Genomic DNA, 11,787 nt, shown 5'->3' on the forward strand with positions numbered 1-11,787 from the left:
TCATTAAGAGAGAAATCAATCCAGCATAAAGTAAAAAATATTTTATTTTTTATAAGGCTATCAATTTTGCATAATTGTGCACCAGAGTGCACGGCAAATTGGAGGAAAAAAACCATAAGCAATTACTGCAGCAATTGCTGTTGGTGATGACAGTTAGAAACCCTATGTGTGTTTCAATTAAAGATAATTATGTAAACACAAACATTAAGTCCATGATTGCACTCCCTCTGCAGTGTAACATTAGAACCCAAGGCAATTTAATACTCACTTCTCCTGCAAAGTACACAAAACTGGAACCAAGAACACAAGTTTGTTGGTTTACAGGCAACTAGTTTCTGTATAAAAACATCCTCATACACAAGATCAATAACAAGTTTTATTTCTTCATAAAAATGTTTTATGATTCTTTGCAGCATAGCACTGTGAACTGCACCGTGTTAAAAATGTGTTCTGCATTCAAAACAATCACAAAATCACTGTTAAGCGTATCGGCCGAGAAGACAAAAAATGCTCACTCGAAATAATAAACATGAGAAAACAAATGTTTCGTGTTGTGTGTGTGCATGACCTTTGGCAGAAGAGACAACATTGTGGCCAAGTTATGTACATAATTACAACATCCAAACCCAAAGTGTTTGTTTGGAGGGTAACGCGGAACAGTCGAAATGATTCAAAAGGCTTTAGTCAGATATATTGAGCAAGCGGATCCAAACGAAAATATCAAAACTCAATCGTCCATAAGTGCATTTTCACTATATGAAAAGTCACCTTTAAAATTCTGAGTGATTTCATGTTTTTATCAACACAAGTAACTCAAAATATTGTCATTTTTAGATATCCATCTTTCAGACAAAGCTATTTGCACACAATGCAAATAACCAGCAGCCTTGCTTTGCTACGTTGTATTTCAGCATAATGTTTAGAATCATAACAAAATGTATTAAATAAGTTATAAAACTTGTCTCTTCTGTCTTACATACATCTGCTCGCTGCAACACCTCAGACTGAAGAGAGAAAGAGGCAAACTCGACTGTGGAATACACGCATCGTGCTGTTGTGTAATCACTTTTAAATCAGCCGCTTGATTTAAGGCCAACGAGTGCCAGATCCAGACGTCACCTGTTGCTCGTCCCGTGAATAAACGTCATTAGGAGAGTCAGTGGAGCTTCTCCAGCTTCGCCTGCAGCGACTTGAAGTTGCCGATGGTTTGTTGAAGGGCCGCGTTTGGGCTCAGGGACTGCAGCTCCACGAGGTATCCACAGATGTCGTCGAGACACACGTTGGTGAACCGGCGCCTGAGACGGGAGGGAAAACTAGCGGTTAGACCGAGTCCACTGTGGGTTTACTGCAGATTTTGACAGTTTCAGTAACACAACATGCACCTTGCTGAAGCTAATATGAGGAAGTCCGGAGTCTGAGTTAGTCAAATCAAGCAGTGAAGTTCTATTATTTCCCTCTTTGTATTTCCCCAGACAGTGTTTAACTGGAAAGACGCTGAACTTTGGGAGGAATCCACTATCCATCTGTTACTGTTACATTGCCAGTATTGACAGGAGGAGTTACAGCGATCAATAAACATTTAAATGAACCGATGGCCATGTGAGCATTGTTTTAAAAAAGACAAAGTAAATGTGAACCTTTCCTTTGCATAAAACGCCCCCGGAAAGTAGTTCTGATGCAAACAATAAGCATCAATCTTAGGCAGTGGGCATTTGGAGTTTACAGTCAGGTTTTATATCCGCTTGTCTGCTGCTGGTAGCACACAAGTGATTGACAGACATGATGTGTTGCCTAAAAACTGCAAACAAAACGCTCGTGTGATCAAGATGAGTCGTTTTAATCATTTAGCTGCTCTCACCGGAGATACCGTTATCCAAAATGTTCTGCGTTCATCAAACTAACTGTTAAGCATTTGTCTTCCCGTGTAGAAGGCCTCATGCCGACGTCCCCGTAAACACCACAGCGCCCACTACAGGCCAGAAGTGGAGCAGCTCCTCAGACTGTGCTCACCTGTCATAGGTTGGTACTCTGCTGGGATCGTCCACGTATCCGGACAGAAGCACGTGGATGCACTCCACCAGGTGGAGCGGCTTCTTCAGCCGCTGCCAACAGGGGTCCTACAGGCAAGAGGGGATGAGGCAGAGCGGTGGATTAAGCGAGGAGGCAATTTAATCCGCGATCCAAGGGCAAAGAAAGTGACGCATTGAAATATGATGAATCTGAAGCACGCACCCGAGTTTTGAAGAGTTGGTCATAAACCTCCAGAAGACGTGGCAGCTGCACTCCGATCTCCTGCATGGTGGAGGTGACGAAGCCCACGTCCCAGTGGAGTCGACACACCTCCTGCTCCAGAAACTTTACGAGGAACTCTACAACCAAAAAGGACACATCGGCACTTGTTAGCATTGCACACTCAGCACTTTGTACATCACTGGGGGGGAGGGAATCTTTTTTTTTTTGGAGTCTGACATCTGCATGCATGCAAGTACCGAGGATGCATTTAAAATCAATCATTGTCTCCACAGAGAAGAACAGGTTTGAACAGGCTGCTTGTAATGAGAGGATAATTAAGCAATCACCAAGAGCACCAGCGTGACCCTGCAGGCCTGGACCGCCGAGGCATGATGACATAAATGATGCAACGGGGAAGTCGAATTATATTACTGGTAACAAATTAGTAAACTGCAAGGTGGAAAGTTCTGACGAGAGGAAAACTGAGCATGATTACAGGAAGGTACGAACGCTCACCCAGAGGGAAATATCTCGGTGTTCCGGCGTAACTCTTTCCCAGGGACACCAGCTTCAAACTGAGAGACCTCATCCTGTCTGCTGGACTCATAGCGACGCTGTCTCCCAGCTCTAGACGAGACAAAACAATCATTAAAACGTCATATATGGCATAGGAAGCACATTGTTAAAAAAAGGTTTGGTGGTGACCACTCGCCTTTTTCCATGATCTCTTGCCACAGCGAGTGCACCAGGATTGGGTCGGAGTGTCCCGCACAGTGAATGATGGCCAGCTTGCACTCGGACAACTTGAAATGGTCGGCGAACTCCCCGTAGAGCTGCACCAGAGAACATATGTTCAGCATTTAGAAACGTTAATGAAAAAGTATTTATAATCCCAGACTCCCCTATTGTTCTGCTGCTGCTGCGCGTTACCTTTGTGATGTCCATAAGCTCTGAATCCAACTGAGAGATGACGTTTTTCACGGAGGGATGATGGGAGTACTGTCTGATCAGGGTGTCCTGGATCTGTACTTGGATACGCACCAGCTGAAGAAAAGGAACCAAAACACAGAAACCGAGCGGTTACAACGCCGAATCCCTCGTGGATTACTCAAACCGTGATCACAAACACGGACGTACCTCCATCTTTTCTTCCAGCTCGTGAAGGAACTCTCCATCAGAGGCCTGAGCCGAGATGCACGAGGAACTCTTGGCAGACAGGATGGCTCTCGCGATGTACTCCAATCGCAGCTTCAATGAGATCTCAGTGCTGCAGAATCAGAGAGCATTTCAATAAGAATTGAAAAGAGTGCATGGAGTGCATATGCTGTGTATGTGGTCACCGGGGTCGCTGTGTCCAAACCTGTGCATGTCAGCGAGACGGGCCAGTACATGAGCCGCCTTGCCAAAGTTGCGGTTCTTCTCGTAGTAGCGCCACAACAGGTCCATGTTGTGCACCTTGCTCTGGTCCTGCTTGATCATATGCATCAGGTGCTCCTCCAGGTACAGAGAATTCACCTGGACAACAAATAGAAAGGACAGCTTTCAGACATATGGCTGGAATTACACGAACAGCTGTGAAGTGCCTCAATTCATCATCACAACAACAACTCGTGGGGCCATAACATCTGGATGATGTGCTCATTTAAAAAGGTCTGGGTGAAATAAAAGCCTGGATATACAACATGCACAAACATGAACTGCATTAAAAGAACAATATGTAATATATTTACTGTACTAAATAATACAATTACAATGATGAAAATGAGAAGAGAAAGTTGAAATACTGGCTTCTCTGACAATGCCACAGCCAGTATGTTCTCCTATGAAATTTCCATTCCAGTGCATTTTACCAGACCTAAGACACCGTGGCATCTTTCTTAAAAGCTACAAGACCAGAGACATGATAAAACACGGGGAAATACTGGAAATACACTTAAAAAATGGAGACAGCTTAGAGCCCAGAAGGATGTTAAAATGGATGCAGAGTTGGCCGATTGTCTCCTAAACAGGTAAGCAGTGCGGTTCAGCGAACGTTAGCGAACCTTAAATTTATCACGGCTACATTCGATTACTCAGGTATTTAAGGCACACGGCTGGGGAAGTGATCCCGACTAGTGCTGGCTAGAGACCCATGTGATCGTCAAATCTCTCTCCAAAATTTGGAATTTGGCCTTTAGTACCCATTTTACACACTAACCATCAGTGTGACATATTGTTCCTTTATGATGCAATTTCACGTAAAAAAAGAAAGGACAGATACTGTACCTCCAGTAACTTGTCAGTGAGGTCGGCCTGAATCAGCCAGTTGTACAGAGCGATGTGAAACAGCTCGTCCTGAGACCTCTGAGCCAGACCGAGAATCTGCTCAAACTACAAGAAACAAACATACTTTCATTAATAATCCAGATCATCTGCACTGCTCTGGAAATAAGCATCAACCGTCAGCTGCTCACTCACATGAGCTGTAGCTTCTTCGTTGCTGAGCATGTTGGGGTCAGAGGTCATGACAGGAGGCCCGGGCTGCTTCGGGACGCTGGGGGACTGCGGGGCGGCTTTGCTCTGGTTCACCAGCTCCTGCATGGTGTCTGTGATGCACTTATAACACGAGAGCCTGGAGCAGACAGAGGAGGGGGAGTGAGAAATGTTGTGACAATCGTCTGAAATGGCCAATCAATGATGCCGATTCGTGTGACAATTCTGCCTTCGCGTTACCTTTCCTGGAAGGCCTGCTGGCCCACTCCGTCCTCCTCGGGCTCTCCGTTCTTGTAGAAGTGGGGCCCCAGTCTCTGTGGATCCTTCTTGTCTGCTGATGTGAGGCACAGCTCCAGGACTCCCTCGTAGAAACGCACTGAGACAACGTAACAGCATTAGTGTCAAAAAATAAACAGTATTATAGAACATACAAAGTACGTCTTGTGTGTCCCCACCTTGTCTGTACTGAGAGCAGACCAGCGGCAGGTCTGTGTGTTGGCTGATCTGCTGGTAGAGCCGCAGAGACTCCCTCAGAGTTCGCTCTTTGTCCGCTTTGCTCTGAATCTGCTTAGAGCTCTGCAGCAGCTCATTAGCCTGAGTGCGAGACAAAAGCAACAAATTCAGCATCACGACACGTGGATCAATGTCGGGTAAATCGATACTTTTTAATGACTTTGATGCCGCTAAAATGATCCTGAAGATCGCAAGAAATTTGAAAAGCACCGAGACATCAATAAAACGATAATCGCAGAGCCCTGAAGCTGTGCTAAAAGGTCGACACATTTATCTATATCTAGTCGCTTTTTTAAGATCTTAAAATAAGGCAGAAAAAACACCATATGTTTGTACCTTGGAGCAAACGCTGTCATCGCTGCTGTACAGCAGGGGACAGATGTCGCGCAGGTGATTGCTGATGGCTTCCACGGAGGCGTTGTCTTTGATGTAGACATTAATGAGGGCTGTGATGAGCGCTCCAGACAGCTCCTTGCCCCGGATCACTACATCCTTAAAGCTCACTCCCTTCATCTGCTCTTGAAACTCCTAAAAAAAAAAAAAAAAGAAAAAACGTGAGCAATGAGCTAAATACTGGATAGCTCACATGGCTCACTGGGTTTATGGCTGAAAACAAAAAGGTATTGCAATTTAAGAAGGCATGTGGAGGAGTACTGATGTGTGAGCACCTGCAGGTGTCTAAAGCAGAAGTGTTTATGCACACAGGTACCTTTGGCAGCTCGGACATAATGACGCTGAACTGATGATCACAGAGGAGCTTCAGGAGGGCCAGAGTCTGATAGGAGCGATGCACTAGCTGCTGGGTGCCCTGCAGGGACACCTTCTCGTAGACCTGAGCCTTGGCTATTAACAGAGACGGAAACACAAAGGGGACAAGAGGTACAGCAGTTTGAAGACGTCACTTTCTCCTCTTTTGTTGATACAAAGTTCCACATTTACTTGATTAGTAATACCGTTGATATTTGGGGTATTAATTCTCATGACAATGGTTTAATATGTAAACCTGCACTCATAACTCACTGTGATATGTCCTCTGGAGCTCCTGCTGGACCTGCTGAGAGCTGGCGCCGTCAGGACGCATAAATCCCAGCAGCCTTTGCAGGTTGGCAGGGGAGCTGAAACTAACAGGGAGCGGAACAGATGTTATTCAGGGGGGGGGGGGGGGGAGACAGACGTTTTTGCAGGTTCCAGTTATCGCAGGAACTAACTTCTAAATGGCACTTAATGGCTCTTAAAGCAAGGAAAATGTTGGAGAACTAACAGAATCTGTGAAAGCATCAAAGGAGCTCTCACCTTGCAGCACCAAGAGCAGACGGACTGAACTGAGAGTTTTTATCAAGAAACTCCCGCAAACCGCAGAGCTCCATGAGCACCGACTCCAGCTCAAAGGAACCAACGCTGCTTTCCAACTGTGGAGACAACAGATAGTGTCAACTAACCATTCTAAAAACTTACATAATCACTAACTGAACTGATACTTACAATACTGGCGATCTGATTTCCTTTGCTTATAGTTTTCTCAACAGCAAGACTGCCATCCCAAATATTCCTGGTAGTGTGTGGTTGGCAGAGAGCAGGGGAGAAAGACATGATGATCAGAATTAACACCATCGTCACACATCAGCATCCACACCTCTGACTATAGAGACGCATATCGAAAACATATTCAAAAGAAGACAACGTGACAGCTAATGACACGATTCACTCACCCAAGAATGCGAGCAAAGTAGACACAGATGCCGTTGTGTTTCCCTGAGAAAATAACCTCTGGGCCAGCTGACATGGGCGTGATGGGGGCGGAGCCAGAGTGCATTGGTGCGAAAGGTGTGGAGAAAGCTGGGGGCACGATGCCTGGGGAAGAGTAAAACGTTTACTACGCGTGTCAAATTCTGACTGAGAATATTTGTTTCTAACTATTCAAATATCAATTTTTTCATCATTTAAATGAAAAGGCTTTGCACAATGTCACAAGACTTTAAGCTGATATATTCGGTCTTTATCTTTATAGTTTCCACAGGTTAATGTTTACTATGAACTTACCTGGTGCTGGAGAGCTCATCACAGGTCCAACAGTACTGGGAGAAGTCATGGCAGTCGGGAATCTCATCTGTGCTTCTCCTCCGTATCTGATCACGACAACAACAAAAAGGAGCTGCTTTTAGTTTGTGTGCAGTATGAGCGAGTGAAAATCTGAGCGAGTGTGAACAATGTAATCTGACCTGAAGAAGGCTCTGGTGGCCCACTGTGAAACCTCTCTGTCACAGGCCGCGCTGGAACAAGCCAGGATCAGTGCTGTGGCACAAGCCTGCTCCTCCTGTACGGAACAGATCGACAACTCAAACATACACGATATACATAGTGTGTGTCATGTGCAGGTTTCAGGCTAAAGGCCACGTCAAGAGGATTTTAAACGTCACACATTTAATAGTTTAGCTTCGTACCCTGTGCAGCTTGAAGAAACGTTCCACCTCTTCATTTTCTCCTCCAGCACAGCTCACCAGGAGGTGACGGAGCTGGTCCACCGGCCGCAGCTTTTGGAAGATATGACTCCCCTACAGGACGGCAAGGAGGCTACTCTTAGTATACGTGATTGAGACATTGTGTTGGTCCCAATATGACAACATCGAGCATGTGTGCAGCATGAGGAGTCATGACGGCAGTTTTCACCTTTGCAGAGAGAAGGACAAACTTCTGCGGAGGGATATTGTGCTGTTGGACCACCACAGGGGAATCCGTGATGGGGATCTGTTCCTTGTTCAGAGGAGTAAATATCTTGGATGGTCTCTCCTCATTAATGGCACAAAGAGCCCAAGAGTGGCCATCTACATTAGACATCATCTGTAATAGAGGACAGAAGAAAGAGAGGCGTATTGTGGGGTTTCTTTTAACCAGTGCACAAAAGCACTTGTATGCGTAATCAGCAATACAGAGAAGCAACAAATGGTTGTAAGAGTTTCTTATGTGCCAACCTGAGTCTCCATCAAGGGCTTCTTGAAGGGGAAGGAATCATGATTGATGCACCACAGAATGTCACTGTCCTCTGTCTCAGAAGCAGCCATTAACAGAATGCCTGAAGATTTAAAACAAAGAAAAAGACAAAATGGTAAACAATGTTGAGTTTTGACTCACATTGGGTCTTTCTGATGAACCGATGAAAAGCAGACACAAAAGGTTTACCTTTGCTGTGTAGTGCCTTATGGACCTTTGCAGGTTTCTGCAGGGTAGAGGAGGCAGAAAAGCCCGGTGGCAGACGGACATGGACCAAAGCTAGCAGGCTAGGTCGAACTGCCACATGCCTCTGGTGTTGAAGGGCAAAGGGTGTGGTGCTGAAGTAGAGACGCACACCTACAGAAACAGAAAATATATGCAGGCACACATGAAGTATAAACATTTCATATTACTGCACATGTATCCTACTGTTCTTACTCATCTTCACTAGTGTTCGGTAATGTTTACCTGCATGAGTGACAGCGAGCAGGTGACAATGTGAGGACTCGGATCTGTCGATCACAGAGATCTGGACGACAGGTTTGAAGACGGAACGATCAATAGTCCTGCAGAGGAAGGAGAGGTTCAGAGATCTCATTAATGATGTGAAACAAACACGGCTGAGGGTCAACAAACCGTGACATACCTGGCTATGTTTCCAGCAGCCGCAACGACGGTGTTCTGTGACATGGTCGCCACACGACTCATACCTTGACCATCAGCCCCCAGGTCATACACCTAAATAAACAGACACATTGTGAGTCGTTTCAGCACACCGACAATCACCACACACATGAAATACTGACTTGACATTCACTAAACGGCATACCTGCAGGACACCTTTCTCAGAGCGTGTGAATAGAGTGTTGCGGGAGTTGTCGATAGCAATCTGCACAATGGGGTCTGCGGAGAACAAGGACCGCAACATTTAGAGTCAAGTTTAATTCAACTAAAGACATCGTTCCGCGTGTGTCCCTCTCCTCACCGTCTTCAGAGAAGGAGAACTGGAGCACCGAGGGGACGAGGAAGGACAGAGAGCTTTTGGAGTGGTTGATTTTCCTGCAGCGCTGGCTCAGCCAGCCGGCCTCGGCCTGGTAAGCGATCTCGTAGAGGCAGCCGTCCTTTCCCGCCATGAAGATGCGTCCCAGGTCTGTGGAGGTGATGGACAGGATGTAGGTGTTGTCTGTGGGGATCGAGAAGAGGGGGTCTGGCAGTAGCTGCATCCCACCAGACATGCTGTCATTCAACCCTACAACAAAAGAAAGAGACACACACAAAGATTACAGATGAACCACCGCAGGCTCATGAGGATGTTAATGGCTTTGTACTGCTTCTTAACTGTGTGTACAACACGATAGTGTTATGGTACAGCAGCTGACCTTATCTGGCACATTTGCCTCGCTCATGAATATCTGGCACTTGCTTGTACATATGTGAGTGTAAGTGGCAACAAATAAAGCTGCAAGCTGCCATGTTATGCATGTTCTTTGCCGCTTTTAAGCCGCTGGACATCTATTGTTGTACTGTAGCGTGATATGATTATCTTGCTACAGGATTCCCCAGAGGAGTTAGGATAAGAGGAGGTTAAACTCTTAAGGCTAAAATTTAAATTAATTTGAAAAACAGAAGCGCGTCATTAGAATATTCCTCAGTGGCATCTACATAATCACATGCTACAGGGAATGACTCAAATGCAGCGTCGCTGTGATAAGAGGAAGGACTCACCAGCCTGGCTCTTGGGGAAGCTCAGCCCAAGGATCACGACATCCACAGAGGTGGCCAACACTAAGAGGTAGTGAATGTGTGGCTGTAAGATCCCTGAGAAGAAAAAAACATAAACATTACTCAGATGAATAAAAATGTTTTATCAATGCCGAGTTTAAGTGTTTAAACATACCTTGTTTTGGTTTTACAAGGCCCACTGCAAGAATGGTTTCAATGAGGCCATCAAAATAGGCCACATCTCCTCTGCAAAGAACATAAGAGAATAAAAGGGAAATAATTGTCTTCACTCTGGATTTATCATCAGTTCACCTTGTGGGCGCTTCAGTTGGTTTCATGTAACGCACATCGTCAGTCCCATATAAAGTAAAAGGTACTCACCCATCTTCGTAATTCCACATGAAGATGTCATTGTCAATAGTAAGCCATGCTCGACAGATCTCTGGAAAAACTCCCATCATGCAGTTACATTGCATATCTGTAAAATGGTTAAGTTGAAACTCAAAACAAAGCAATGACCCGTGGACATTTTTAGCTATGTGTGAGAGATGGAAACCTCTGGGTTCGAATAAAAGTAGTCAATTTAATTAGTGTTCGCTGAATAAGTGAAAGGATACGGCTGAACTGCTCCACCAGCTCAGGAGGGAGAGGAACCCGGCGGACGGCACTGAGCTCTGGGACATTTGGCACACTGAGTAGACCTGGTCCCTGGAGGGGGTAGTCCATGTCCGACACTCCAGAGAGGGACGGCATATCTATCAACACAATAAACAACAACAACAGAGTTAAAGTCTGACAAGCCACAGACCAAGTGTTGTATCCCGATCATAATGCAGTTCTCTTATATACAGACATATTCCATCATAGAGCAAACAGTGTAAATTCATTAACAATACTTAGATGTAGCTTGCAAACTGTACTTTCCCTAAAACATGTCTTGTGTTGTTCTTTTACAGCTGGAAGTAAACAACTGTTGACAGCACCAACAGGGACTACCTTCCCACCGCATACTCTATCCCTTCTTTTGTACCTTTGGGCACGGCATCCCTAGTGTAAAGAGAAACTGGTAGCTACTATTAGGTCTGTCTCTCTTCTGCCTCATCCCTCCCTGTGACTCACTGTGCGACGGGACGCTGAGCAGCTCCGAGAGGTCCGGGAAGCAGCGGTCTTCCTGCAAGTGCCTGTCGATGAGCCGGGAGGAGTTTTCCAGCGCTTCTGCGAGTGCAGCTGCGGGGCTGCTGGGTCCAGCGCTGGACGGCATGGCTGCGCTACCACCGTGAACGTACCTTCAGATGATACCGTTTAAAACCAGAGTTAGACAACAGCGTTGGCCAAGTAAGGCGAGGTATCACACGTGAACAAAAGGAGAGATGCACGGCTGTCCAGTGCCAGCTAATGTTAGCAAGCTGGTGGAAGAACGCCGGTTAGTTAGCCTGACTGCTAGCTTTGAAACCTTATTATTTAGCATGCAAGCTATATGCTAGCTAAGTGTGAAATAAAGTGTTTTTAAAGTCAACTCGTTGCTTTACCCGACTGGAAGGATTCCGCGTGATAGTGAGTTATATGACACTGATGTTTTGTTCACCAGTTGAGCAGCTGAATTTAAACAAATACATCAAACACACATTCAACTAGCAGCCCGCCAACCTCATGCACAGCGGCAGAGGTGAAAGGTTTCTTTCCGGTGAATCCTTCTTCTTCTTCGTCTCCTTAATTTCGGCAGACTTAGCCGAGTGAAAAGTTGTGCTGCCATCCACCGGTCAATGTCATTGTATCTGAAATATTATATTCACCCACACTAAATGTAATAATGTACTTGTAAAAGGATATTAGAAAATGAAACAACGGTGATTAAACTCA

General features: G+C 45.5%; 1 protein-coding gene across 1 annotated transcript; it reads right to left on the minus strand.

Annotated features, from left to right (window-relative positions):
* Positions 1–96: 96 nt before the first annotated feature.
* Positions 97–11,592, minus strand: nup155 (nucleoporin 155). The gene is made up of 34 exons (XM_079178625.1): positions 11,457–11,592; positions 11,047–11,213; positions 10,545–10,682; positions 10,309–10,405; positions 10,103–10,173; positions 9,931–10,023; positions 9,191–9,454; positions 9,035–9,108; positions 8,852–8,943; positions 8,674–8,771; positions 8,395–8,562; positions 8,187–8,287; positions 7,885–8,055; positions 7,659–7,769; positions 7,437–7,531; positions 7,258–7,343; positions 6,927–7,068; positions 6,700–6,766; positions 6,511–6,626; positions 6,238–6,338; positions 5,927–6,060; positions 5,554–5,745; positions 5,160–5,298; positions 4,945–5,080; positions 4,690–4,843; positions 4,498–4,602; positions 3,593–3,747; positions 3,370–3,499; positions 3,163–3,276; positions 2,945–3,065; positions 2,749–2,859; positions 2,233–2,369; positions 2,011–2,117; positions 97–1,295 (listed from the first exon to the last, which is right to left on the minus strand). The coding sequence occupies exons 2-34, from the start codon at positions 11,186–11,188 to the stop codon at positions 1,157–1,159; spliced, it is 4,101 nt and encodes a 1,366-aa protein (XP_079034751.1). The 5' UTR covers positions 11,189–11,213; positions 11,457–11,592; the 3' UTR covers positions 97–1,156.
* Positions 11,593–11,787: the final 195 nt, after the last annotated feature.

This window comes from Pholis gunnellus (genome assembly GCF_910591455.1).
Source record: "Pholis gunnellus genome assembly, chromosome: 18".
In the NCBI taxonomy this organism is placed as follows: Eukaryota; Metazoa; Chordata; class Actinopteri; order Perciformes; family Pholidae; genus Pholis; species Pholis gunnellus.